Source organism: Olea europaea, chromosome 16 (assembly GCF_002742605.1).
Source record: "Olea europaea var. sylvestris chromosome 16, O_europaea_v1, whole genome shotgun sequence".
NCBI classification, from domain to species: domain Eukaryota; kingdom Viridiplantae; phylum Streptophyta; class Magnoliopsida; order Lamiales; family Oleaceae; genus Olea; species Olea europaea.
In genome coordinates, this window is record NC_036252.1 from 6,245,297 (window position 1) to 6,258,665 (window position 13,369).

General features: G+C 46.4%; 1 protein-coding gene across 1 annotated transcript; it reads right to left on the reverse strand.

Annotated features, from left to right (window-relative positions):
* Window positions 1-9,577: 9,577 nt before the first annotated feature.
* Window positions 9,578-10,846, reverse strand: LOC111412550. Its single transcript, XM_023043485.1, has 2 exons — window positions 10,508-10,846; window positions 9,578-9,922 (listed from the first exon to the last, which is right to left on the reverse strand). The coding sequence occupies exons 1-2, from the start codon at window positions 10,844-10,846 to the stop codon at window positions 9,578-9,580; spliced, it is 684 nt and encodes a 227-aa protein (XP_022899253.1).
* Between the last annotated feature and the right edge of the window lie 2,523 nt (window positions 10,847-13,369).

A 13,369-nucleotide genomic window follows, 5' to 3' on the forward strand; every position in this document is an offset into this window, starting at 1 on the left:
AGCCATCTAGCCACGTGGTTCAAATTGAGTGGGCCATAGGCCCACATAGGTTGGCCAAATATGACAACACGTAACAATAGTCCCCCCAAGTTCAAGTATAGTCATTTATATAATGTCTGGACTTCAATGAAGTAAAGCCAGTGGGTTGGGTAAAAATTGAAAGAATTTTTTAACCATAAATAATAGTCCCCCAAGTCCAAGTATAGATATTTATATCATGGTTGGAGTTTGAAATGTGTTGTTGCGGGTATGATGTAGTAGCCGAGGTGGTGGCACGAACTGAATGTGCGAGGCTCGAGAGATCTGGTAGATGGAGATGAGCTGAGGTGGTTGGGAAACCGAACCTGAGAGGCTTAATTGCTGAATGTTGAAGATGAAGTCGAGGTGGTTGGGAAACCGAACCTGTGAGGCTCGATGGCTGATCGTTGAAGATGAAGTCGAGGTGGTTGGGAAATCGAACCTGCGAGGCTTGATGGCTGAACGTTGAAGACGAAGTCGAGGTGGTTGGGAAACCGAGCCTGCGAGGCTTGCTGAACGTTGAAGATGAAGCCGAGGTAGTTGGAAAATCGAGCCTACGAGGCTTCATGGCTGAACGTTGAAGATGAAACCGAGGTGGTTAAGAAATCGAGCCTGTGGCTGAACGTTGAAGATGAAGCCGAGGTGGTTGGGAAACCGAGCCTGCGAGGCTTGATGGCTAAATTTTGAAGATGAAGCCGAGGTGGTTGGAAAACCGAACTTGCGAGGCTTGATGGCTGAATGTTGAAGATGAAGCCGAGGTGGTTGGGAAACCGAACCTGAGAGGCTTGATGGCTGAATGTTGAAGATGAACCGAGGTTCATTGATAATAATTGTTCCTTGTTAGTTGTGACAATGATTTGATATTTTGCGCATGTTTTCGAGGAAAGGTGGCTGAACCGTTGCAACTTCCAAGGCGCCTGCTGCTGTCGAATTAAAATCGTAATTATTAGAACAGCTGGAGCTTCTAGAAACAGACGCGTTGGCTGAGGTGCGTGGGAGACACGCTTAATTCTGAGGCGTAGGTTTGAAAAATCGTTTGAATTCTACACCTCGGATTTGATTTAAAATGAAGGGTTCAGATTGAATGAGCTTCGATCTGACGGTGGGAGTTCGTCCTGACCCTTTATAAAAGGCAAGAAAACTTCATTTTTCAGAATTTTCCGGCATTTGCAATCTGATTTCTCCTCTTAGAGCTTAGACATTCCGGCGTTGAGGTAATTCCATTTACTGCTTTTCCAGCAAACTCAGTTCGCGTAGTTTTTCAGTAGGTATTTTTCACAGAAAATCCTCTTATTGTGTTCTTAGTTGCTTTCTGAGATGGAGTCGACTTCAAGTAGGGAGTCGGTTACTGTCGCGTTGTTTGGTCGGGGGTCTAGTTATAGGGGGACTCCGAGGTTGAGCATATTACTATGATCGAGGAGGAAGTAGATTATAATGTAGAGTGGGGGGCGTCTAGAGTCCCTTCGAATATGACGTCGAAGAGGTTGGGGAAGATAAGGGAGAGGTACTGTATACCTCATTATGTGGAGATGTTAGTACCAGAGGCCCATAAGCAAGCTTGTTATTCGAGGCCGGGGTGCGTGGCTGTGAGAGAATATTTATTTAGGGCAGGTATGCATCTTCCTCTGCACCCCTTCTTCAGGGCTATGTTGAGAAATTTCATATTGTTGTCGACCCAGGTTCTAGCAAATGGGTAGAGTCAGTTGGTCGGCTCGTACTTCCTGTGGAAGAAAGTGTCTCTTGGGGAAGACATGCCTCTCCACGTTTTCATGACCCCATTTCAGCCTAGGATAATAGGCAAGGAGTCCAAAGGATGGTATTACTTGACTCCTTGGGAGACCCATGCACCTTTTATAGTGGGGTTGCCTTCTTTCATAAAGGGGTGAAAGGAGTCGTGGTTCTGGGTGAGGGGCAGGTGGCAGGCGGTGGAGGGAGACAAAGCCCTGTCTTGTACAGTACCAACCCAGTACTACAAAGCTCGTGAGTCTCCCACCCTAGTAGTTTGCATTTCGTTTTTAACTTTAATTTTTTGTCTAACTGTTGATGCCTCGTTTGTAGATTGTAGTACGAGGTTAGAGCTGAGCAGGGAGGAGTTTGAAGTGATAAATGATATTTACAAGAGACCTTTGAAGCTTCGCCACTTCGATCACCTCATTGACAGAAGTCGCTATTTCCTGGACTTCGAACTGATGGCCTCCAAGGGTATGAAGCTCCCACACTTGTATATTTTTTGTGTTTTCGTTTTGGTATTGACGCGCTGCGTTCTGCAGATAAGTTTAAGAGGAAGGAGTACCCAGCTCCTGACATGGTGTCCATACCGAGGGCAACTTCCACTGTAAAGGCGAGGCCCCTGAAGTCGGGGTCAAGTGGTGTGAAGGAGGTCCGAGGTAGAGTTGAACGTCTCTCCAAGGACAGCACCTCGCGGGCTTCCGAAGAGGAGACCCCCAGAGGCAGGAAAAGGCCAAAGAACCTCGGGGGAAGGAGAAAGTCTCTGAGGAGCCAAAGAAAAGGAAGCTGGTGCACATCTCCAGCTCATCTAGCAAATTTGGGAGTTCTGTGTCCCAAGACAAAGAAGCCGGACTGCCGAAGCTACTGGAAGCCGCTTCGAAAGCGGTTAAGATTGAAATGGTCAGGCGTGCAGAGGTTGATGAGGCGAGAAAGGAGGCTACAAGGAGGCAAGCTGAGGTGGCTGCTAAGGAGAAACCTGTTCAAGTACAAGGAAAGTCTCCGAGTTTCCTTGCTAGCAGGGAGGAGCCTCTGGCTCCAGCTTTGGTGGAGACCCTGCCACCTAAAATTCAAAGTGCTGCTGAAAGTTTTTATAAATTCTGGATGGATCGGTGGCAGTTGCACGCCTCCGCCTGTGATGCCATTGACTTGACGAGGGCTCTTGTGAGCTAAAGCGTTAGGACCTTTGGCCTCGCACTGGAGTGTAGGGCCCTCTTACTGATTTTCAGACGAGGACCCAGTCCTCTGAGAAGAAGGCTGCCTCCCTTGCAGAGGAGCTGAAGCCATCTAGGGCCGAAGCTGAAGAAGCCAAGGCCCAAAAACTTGAAGAATCGGCCAAGCTGGAATCTGCCTTGGCTCAGATAGAGGCATTGAAGAGGGAGGTACATGAGTCCCAATGCGAGGTTGCCTCCTTGACTAAGAAGGTAGAGGTTTTCAATGACGACCAGAAAGTGACAGTCGAAGCCTTGGAGAAGGCTAACCTGGAGCTGGCAGGGGCCCAGGACGCATACAAGTTCATCGAGGGCCGAATTAAGTGGTACATCGATGATGCAACCCATGCTAGGGAGGAAGCCCAAAGTGCAAGGGAGGAGGCAGTGAGAGACTACATTGCCAACTTCCACAATACCGAGGAGTACAAGAGCTTTAGCACTTACTAGAGGAACTTTGCTTATGCCGAAGTGATGGAGCGGGCTGAGAAGTTGTATCCCAATCAGGATCTGTCGCAACTCAGGTCAGAGTTTGTGGAGGAAGTGCCTCAAACCCCAGCTGATGAAGTGGTGGGAGATGAAGTAGCGGAGGCAGAAGAAGCACATTCTAATGCTCAAGCTGTTGAAGTTCCAGCTGCTGAGGCACCTCCACCATCTTCCCAGGCTTAGGATAGTTTTCTTTTCAGTTATGCATGATGTACTGGCCTCAGGCCCTCCTTTTGTAATCTCAATTGAAAATCAATATAATATCTCCTTTTTATTCAATGCTGTTTCTTTCTCTCAAGTGTGTTGGCCTCGTTAAATAATTGAACCAAATAACTTTAACTGGGTATCCTAACTTCAATTACTTGAATGAATAAATTGTATGTAAGCCTCACGAGTTATGACCAATATGGGACTTAAGCAAATGAATTGTACTTGAGCTTAATAATTGTAACCTGAAAGGATCCTAAGAATGGACCGTGTTGCAGTTGAATTGGGAGTTTTACTCTAATATAAGTACATGCGCCTCGGAGCTCAAACGAGGTGGCACAGAAATGGGACCCTAGCCTTTCCTCCGAGGTGACGAAGCTTCCCAACATGGTGGATGGTGCAGCCATGTTAAGACTTCTCTCCTTGGCGTTCAGTCTCGCCAAAGGGAGACATGTGCATGCGCTTCAGAGTTCAAATGAGGTGACCCAAAGATGGGATCCCAGCCTCTCCTCCGAGGTGACGACGCTTCCCAACATGGTGGATAGTGCAGCCATGTTGAGGCTTCTCTCCTTGGCTTTCAGTCTCGCCAAAGGGAGACATGTGCATACGCTTCGGAGTTCAAATGAGGTGACCCAAAGATGGGACCCCGGCCTCTCCTCCAAGGTGACGACGCTTCCCAACATGGTAGATGGTGCAGCCATATTGAGGCTTCTCCCCTTGGCGTTCAGCCTCACCAAAGGGAGGCATGTGCATGCGCCTCGGAGTTCAAACGAATTGGCCCAGAGATGGGACCCCGGCCTCTCCTCCGAGGTGACGACGCTTCCCAACATGGTGGATGATACAACCATGTTGAGGCTTCTCCTCTTGGCGTTCAGTCTCGCCAAAGGGAGGCATGTGCATGCGACTCAGAGTTCAAACGAGGTGGCCTAGAGATGGGACCCCGGCCTCTCCTCCAAGGTGACGACGCTTCCCGATATGGTGGATGGTGTAGCCATGTTGAGACTTCTTCTCTTGGCGTTCAGTCTCGCCAAAGGGAGGCATGTGCATGCGCCTCGGAGTTCAAACGAGGTGGCCCAGAGATGGGACGCCTGCCTCTCCTCCGAGGTGAGGAAATAATGCGATCTGTTAATTTAATCATAGAATTTTATTGAACCTTAGAAATGTTACAAGAGCTAGGAAAGATCGTCCAGCGAGGTAGTACATTCATTGGTAATAGATTCTAAGGTGCTCGATGTTCCATGGGCGTGGTTGGGCCTTGCCGTCTATGTCTTCAATCCAGTAAGTCTCAAGTCGAATTTTTTCTCTGATTTTATATGGCCTTTCCCAGTTCGGACCTAGGAAACTAGAACCAGGTTCCTTTAAGGAGAGAAAGACTATCCTAAGGACCAAATCGTTGACTCGGAATGATCTCTTCTTTACCTTTGACTTGAAGTACTTCGTCATCTTTCTTTGGTATGTGGCGAGCTTTAACTAGAATCATCTCTTCTCTCTTTGATGAAGTCGAGGTCGCACCTCCAAAGCTCATCGTTCGTTATTTCAGTAAAATACAGACGTCTTGGAGACGGAAGTCCGAGCTCAACGGGGCTCATTGCCTCAGTACCATATGCCATGAGGAAAGGTGTTTCCCCAGTTGGCGTCCTCGTGGTGGTTCGAATTGCCTAAAGAACTTGTAGTAGCTCGTCCACCCAGGCCCCTTTTGACACATCGAGCTTCATTTTCAGGACGTGTTTAATTGTTTTGTTGACAGCCTCCACTTGGCCATTTGCTTGTGGGTGGTGAGACGTGGAGAAATGCTTCTTGATAGGGGTGGGCGTGGGTTGGTTCGGTTCGGTTCTCTTTAGAACCGAACCGAACCAAAATTTTCAGGTATTTAGTAAATAGAACCGTCGGGTCCAAATATAATTATGGAACCGTTCGGGTTCGATTCGATTCAGTTCCATTCGGTTCTGTACTATAATTAAATTTTTTAACATTTATAATAACATTATATAAATACAACTAATGAAACATTCAATGGTTTTGGAATGCCATAGACTAGTAGACTACCTTGTTCAAATGATCGTTACGGTTAAAGCTTCGGTCGGCGCAGGTCACAACTTCGATCGGAGGTCACAGCATCGACCGACGATTTTATAGGTTTTGAAATTTTAGCGAAGCTACGAGAGTGAGTGCGAGAGTCGAGACAACGTTATGCACTTTAGTGTAGGTGTTTAGAGATATTTGGTGGATTGGATCTTGTTGGGCTAAGAAATGAAACAATAAAATGGGTAATTGGGCCAAAAATTTGGATTTAGAAATTGTTAATTTGTTAATTTGTTTAGAAAAAATTAAAATTAAAATAATTTGATTTACTCAATATAAAAAAAATTAGAAATATTCGGTTCTTGGTCTAGAACCAAGAATCGAACCGTACCCGTCGGTTCTCAATTCAAATACCCGTTCGGGTATTTAATTTGACAAGAACTGTCGGGTTCGATTCGAGTTCGGGAGATTTGCCCAGCCCTACTTCTTGATGCCGAGTTCTTCGCATAGTGTTCTGACCTTCTTGTTGTCAAATTGTCTACCATTGTCTGAGACAATTGAGTAGGGAATCCTAAACCGACATATAATATTCTTCCACAAGAACTTGGAAGTGTTGGCTTCTGTGATTTTTGTCAATGGCCCAGCCTTAACCCATTTCGTAAAATAATGAATGGCCACAATTGCAAAACTTGCACCTCCTCTACCTTTAGGTAGAGGGCCTACGAGGTCCACACCCCATTTCGAGAAAGGCCAAGGGCTAGAGACCGCGGTCAAATCCTGCTACGGTTGCCTTTGTACCGAAGAGAATTGTTGACATTTGTCACACTTTCGTAGAAACTCGAGGGTGTCCCTTTTCAGGGTAGGCTAGTAGTACCATTGCCTCAATATCTTTTATGCCAAAGATAGACCTCCGGAGTGATTGCCGCACACGCCCTCATGGACTTCTCTTAATATATAAGTAGCATCTTCTCCCCTAACACATCGTAAGAGTGGGGAGAAGAAGCTCCTCTTATAGAGAACATCATCAACGAAGAGGAAGTGGGTTGATCTTCTCCTTAGCTTGTAGGCCTCATGCTTGTCAGTGGGAAGTACCTAGTCTTTGAGATATGCTACAATTGGCTGCATCCAGGTAGGAGTTCCAGCGACCCACATTACATTGGGGGCCTCGGTGGATGGCAGGAGGAGGTGCTCTATAGATACTATTGTGAGTGGTTCTGAATCCTTACTACTAGCGAGCTTGGAGAGTACATCCGCATGAGAATTTTCCATGCGAGGGATCTGGGTTAGTTCAAACTTTTCAAAGGATGGGATGAGGTTCATCACCATTTTCAAGTAGGAGGCCATCGTTTTGTCATTGGCTGAGAAGTTACCATTTACTTGGCTAACAACCAGCTGGGAATCACTGTTGATGAGGAGCCTCTTCACTTGCATTTCCTTGGCCAGCCTGAGGCCTGCAAGTAGTGCCTCGTATTCTGCTACATTGTTGGTGGCCTTGAACCCGAACTTCACCGCCGAGTTTAGCTTGTGACCTTTAGAGCTGATGAGGACAATTCCAGCACCTAAGCCAGCGTCCCCAGTCGACCCATCAATGAATAAGTTCCACGTAGGGGGCTCGACGGGTTCCATGATTTCATCTACCTCGAGTAAGTTGGTGAATTCTGCCACAAAGTCAGCCAATGCCTGACCCTTGATGGCTATCTTAGCCTTGAACGCGAGGTCAAATTCACTTAGCTCCACTGCCCACTTCAATAATCTTCCTAAGGCATCAGGCTTTTGGAGCACTTGCCTTAGGGGAAAGTTTGTTAGCACGTAGATGGTGTGAGCTTGGAAGTAGGGTCTTAATTTCCTGGAGGCCATGATCAAGGCCAAAGCGAGCTTCTCCATATCGGGGTAACGGGTTTCTGGCGATAAGAGTGCTTTACTTGTATAGTAGACTAGAAGTTGGGTGGTTCCATTTTCTCGAGTCAGAACCGAACTGATGGCCTCATTTGAGACGGCCAGATATAGTTGTAGGATCTCTCCGGGCTTCAGTTCGAAGAGGAGGGGGGCCTGTCTAGGGTGCCTTTTCAGGCCTTGGAAGGCCTCTTCACATTCCTCGTTCCATTGGAACTTCTTCCCAACTTTTAGCACCTTAAAAAATGGGAGGCATTTGTCTATAGCTTTGGAGACGAAGCGGCTAAGTGCGGCCACTCGCCCGATCAAACTTTGTACCTCCTTTGGCTTTTGGGGGACCTCATCTTGTGTAGGGTCTCAATCTTCTCAGGGTTGGCTTCAATTCCACGTTGATTGACCATATATCCTAGGAATTTGCCGGAGGCCACTCCAAAGGCACACTTGAGGGGGTTGAGCCTCATCCTATATCTTCTCAAGATTTGGAAGGTGTTGTTGAGGTGCGTTATGTGATCCTTAGCCTCCAAACTTTTCACCAACATGTCGTCCACGTATACCTCCATTGTCTTGCCGATGAGGTCCGTAAATATTTTGTTGACGAGCCTTTGGTAAGTCGCTCCGGCATTTTTCAACCCGAAGGGCATCATCCTATAATCATAAAGGCCTCGGTCTGTAATGAAAGAGGTGTGTTCCTCATCGGCCGAGAGCATGGGTATTTGGTTGTAGCCGGAGTATCATCCATAAAGCTCAACAACTCGTGCCTAGCCGTAGAGTTTACTAGTTGATCAATCCTTGGGAGAGGAAAGCTGTCTTTCGAGCAAGCTCTGTTGAGGTTGGTGAAGTCGATGCACACTCTCCACTTGCCATTGTGTTTCTTTACTAAAATCGGGTTGAAAACCCACCTCGAATAGGTAGTCTCCCTGATAAAGCCATTTTGGATGAGCTTCTGGACCTCTTCCTTCAGAGCCTCGTATCTTTTAGGATTGACGGCTTTCCATTTTTTGTCTGTGTGGGGCCTTTGGATCGACCTTCAGGTGGTGGCAACTGACTTTGGAGTCTATGCCTACCATGTCCTCATGCTTCCAAGCAAAGACATCAAGGTTTTTACTTAGGAAATCTTTAATCTTTTCCTTCAGGATTTTGGACAAGCCCTTGCCTACTCTCAGCATCTTAGATGGGTCTCGGGGATCTACCGAGAAGCTCTCAAGTTCCCCAACTGGGGATGCTTGAGGTTTGTGTTCAATTATGCGGGGATCGATCTCATCAATGACCAAGACTTCCAGATTGGGTAGTGCATCAATCATATCGATATCTTCTGGTTCAACGGGAGCATCACCTGGGACGTCAGCCATGACTATATCGGCTCTGATTACATGGACGTCCCAGAACTCTACCTTTTTGATGGAGCTTAGATAACACTCTCTCGATTCTCTTTGGTCACCTCTCACTGTTGCCACCCCATTTTCCGTCGAGAATTTCATGCATAGGTGATGGATGGAGGTGACTGCTTCCAATTCCTTTAGTGCTGGCCTACCTAATACTCCATGGTAAGCCAATCGACTGTCGATAATGAAAAACTCCATGAAGTTCATCGTAATTTGGAGAGACTCTCCCATCTCCACTGCAAGTGTTATCTTTCCCCTTGGAGTGATGCTATCTCCGGTGAATCCGTACAAAGGAGTTATGGTGGGTGTCAACTGATGATCTAATATCATCTTGTCAAAGGCGGATCTGAATAGAATGTTGACAGAGCTACTGTTGTCAACTAACATTCGCTTGAGCCCATTTCGGGCTATGACAGCTCTTACAACAAGAGCATCGCAGTGGGGGTAGTGAACTCCTTCGACGTCTTCCTGGGTGAAGACAATGGATGGAACTTGGTTCCTCCGAGAGCTGCCGTCCACAATGTAGCTTGCCAAAGGGGGTGTTTAGCTTCCCGGGCATAATTCCTTTTGGCGTTTCGTGTCTCACCGTCAACATATGGGCCTCCAAATATGGTGTCTATCTCGTAAATAGGGGCCTCATCCTGGGCTTGTCGGTTTCTTCGGTGCCTGCGTCCTTCCCTTAGGCCTCTCCATTTCACGCTCCCTCTGTCGTTGGGAAACATCCCTTTGACGGGGAACAGCCTCCTCATGCCCACGTCGGTTGTCGTGCTTGGGCGGGTGCCTATTCGCCTGGGACGATTTATTTCTGTCCCTAGGGGATTCTAGCCAGGAGCGATGCGCATAGTCTCGGTAATCCACTGTGTCGTGTCCATAGGACCGGTGGTGTACACAGTATCCCGGTGGGTTCTGATTTGACCTATTTCTAGGTCCCGAACCCCGGCCTCGGCCTCTCCCCCTACGGGATCCTTGTGGGGTTTTCGTCTGCTGGGTATCAGTAACTGGGTTGATATCCTCATACGTCAAGGTAGGAACCGCGTTCAAAGTGGTGGTGGCAAGTGCTTGGCCAGAACTCTCATTTCCAGCCTGGTTCATTTGGTAGTCCATCAGGTGGGAGGTCGGCCCTCTAGCACGCTGCCGTTAAGGAGGTGGGAGGCCTCTACTTGCCCTGTTCCTATGCTCAATCAGTTCTTCATTGATGATTTCCCGCCTCATCATCTCGAGTAGGGCATCATAGGTGGTGGGATCTTGATTTTGCACGTCCCTCCATAATAGGGTATTCATGTTCAAACCTACTCTTAATGCGGATAGTGCCTCACGGTCTGTGACTTGCACACAATACGTTATCTCATCGGTGAAGCGTGATAGGATGCTCTTTAGGGACTCCCCATGTGCTTGTCTCATGTCTTGGAGATGTTGGATGTGGGCCTCTCCTTCTTTGCTTACCGCGAACCTCTTCAAGAATGTTGTCTTAAACTCGAGCCAGCTTCTCATGCTCTCAAGTGGTAACCTGCTATACCAAATTTCAGCCGCTCATCTCGGTGTCAAATGGAAAGCTCTGCACTTCACAGCTCGGGTGGCGTCCCTTAGGCTCATGTGAGTTTTATAAGCATTTAGGTGCTTCTCTGGGTCGCCTCTCCCGTCATACTTAGGTATCTTTGGCATTACATAGTGGTTTGGAACCTGGGCACTCCTTAGTTCCCTCGAGAATGGCAAATTCTCATCGTCGTCGTCCAAGTCACAGGACCTCTGCTGTTCATCTGAATCATATTCCTCGGCCTCTTGCCGTGGTTGTTGGTAAGAGGTTCCGGCATAGTTCCTAGCCTCTTCCTCCCTCCTCTGACACCTATTTCTAGGTGGTGCAACATGGGGGGTAATTTCATGCTTTTCTTCCAGTTGCTGGGGCATTGGAGGTGGAAGAGGTGGCCTTGTCCAAGGCTGGTGAGTCTGCTATTGTCTAAACCTTGGTTCAACGGGGCTGATTCTGTCAAATACACTGCCTGCCCTCGTATGTCTTGACTCCTGCTCATACGGAGGTGGGAAGTTATCATGGTTCAATGGGACCTCGATGGGTTGGCCAGAAGCGTAGTTGGAGAAACATCAACTTCAACTTCCCTTTCAAATGGGCTTCCACCTCGGCTATAGTCCGACGAGGCGGCTCTATGACTTTAAATTTCATCTTCTTGCTGGTAGTGCTCTTGAGGGGCATATGGAGGAATAGGAAAGCCTCCTTGACCCTGCATTTGGGCCATGAGTCCCTCATAGCCAAGTTTTGGCTGGCAATATCCCTCATGTTAGCCGTCATGGCAGCCATTTCTCTTGACAGTCGTGCCGTCGTTCGCATTCCACCTCTTCTCTGGTGGTGGTGAAGTCTTTGCCGAGCTGCTGGGGCAGCGGGTGGAAGAGGCACATTTGCATTTTCTCTTACCCTTCCGGGGGGTGTGTCTTCGTTTGAACTCATTTTCTTTTGTCTAACTCTTCAAATTTTGCTAAATTGTGGGGCTTCATCTTGTTCTTTTTCAAGAATAAATCCTTTTTCAAGGGGGATGCCTAAATCCTCTTCAATAAGCTTTCATCACAAGGTTGTTCGTAGTTATGGTATGGTTTCCCACAGACGGCGCCAATCTGTTGACGCCAAAAAGTGTTGCCAACAGATGCCGGACCCACCCGCGCACACATGAGCGAAGGTCATACACGCTAAGACATGTGGACAGTCTAGAACGAAAGAATCAGGGGCGTGAAAGTAGCTCAACGACGCGGGATGAGAACGTTCAGAATCCGACGGGGATGTTCGTAATCCGATTGTACAATAATTACCAATCGGTGCTCATGAATGTGAATGTAAATATGTATGAACTCGTATTGTGTTGTAAGATAATATGAAAGAGAGAGTAAAGTGTGGTTTCTTGTATTGATTCTTGCATTAGTCCTTCAATGTTATACAAGGGAAGTATTTATAGTGTTACATGTGAAATGACAGCCCTTAGATGATGTGGCACGTGGCCTCATCTCTTTAATTCAAATATCCAATACTAGGCATCATCTTTGACTTGCTCGCTTGCTGCGCATTTATTGTTTATGCAGAACCCCCATGCTAATGACAAGACTTGACATGTATACTTATGACAAACGTTCCATCAATCATTCTAGCAAGATCTTTACGGAGAAGATCTCTCGGGAGAAGTGATCATGGAAGACATTCCTTCATGGTTCGGAGGCTTTTGCTTCAGCTTAGGATTCGGGGCTTATGCAGAACCCCCATACTAATGACAAGACTTGACGTGTATACTTATGACAAACATTTCATCAATCATTCTAGCAAGATCTTTACAGAGAAGATCTCTCGGGAGAAGTGATCATGAAAGACGTTCCTTCATGGTTCGGGGGCTTTTGCTTCAGCTTAGGATTCGGGGCTTCTGCCACTCATGTAGTACTTCCGTTTTTGGGCTTCGACTATCTTCACAGGCCTCGGCATATGGGCCTCGGATATACAAACCACCTCGACTAGAGCGCTATGTGATTTAGATTGAGTGGGTCATAGGCCCGTGTAGGTTGGCTAAATATGACAACACATAACAATAGTCACCCAAGTCCAAGTATAGTCATTTATGTAATGCATGGATTTCAATGAAGTAAAGTCATCTAGCCACGTGGTTCAGATTGAGTGGGCCATAGGCCCACGTAGATTGGCCAAGTATGACAACACGTAACATGTCGCTTTAATTTTCAATGATGAAAATGGTACCAAACCGTCTTCACTGTGCATTTGTTTGTTCTCTTGTTATTTTATATTTGTTGTAGTTGCTCGCTGAATTTTTAGAAGGATGATGTCGCGAATGTATTTTTTTTTTTTTTTTTTAAGTAGAAGTGGAGAAAATAGATTGCATCTTACTAAAACAAGTCGCTTTGATTTTCAATGATGAAAATGGTACCAAATCGTCTTTACCGTGCATTTGTTTGTTGGCTTGTTATGTTATATTTGTCGTAGGTACTCGTTAAATGTATCATTGAGCAATGTACACATGTAATAGGAATATTAAAATTGTTGGATCTTTAATTTTTATATATGTATTTTTTGGGGCAAATCCAATCCCTCAATCAAATGGGAATGTACAATAATTGAAGCACGGTTTCGGAATTTAGCTCCCGTTTGATTCTCATTCATTGGCCACAAAAATGAAAAATATGATTATTATCCATATATCAAGTCCCCATATTTGACTTTCTATCTTTTGTGTGGATCCCATAACGACTATATTTTTTTATTTTTATTCTTACAAAAATGAATATCAAAGGGGGTTAATAGTGTGTAAATATTCTCAAGTACAAAAGCCAATTGTCAAAATGAATGTACAACAAGTGAAGCGTGGTTCCTATATCTTACATGCCAAGCCGCTCATGTTACGAATACGAGTTGTACAATGGGAAAAC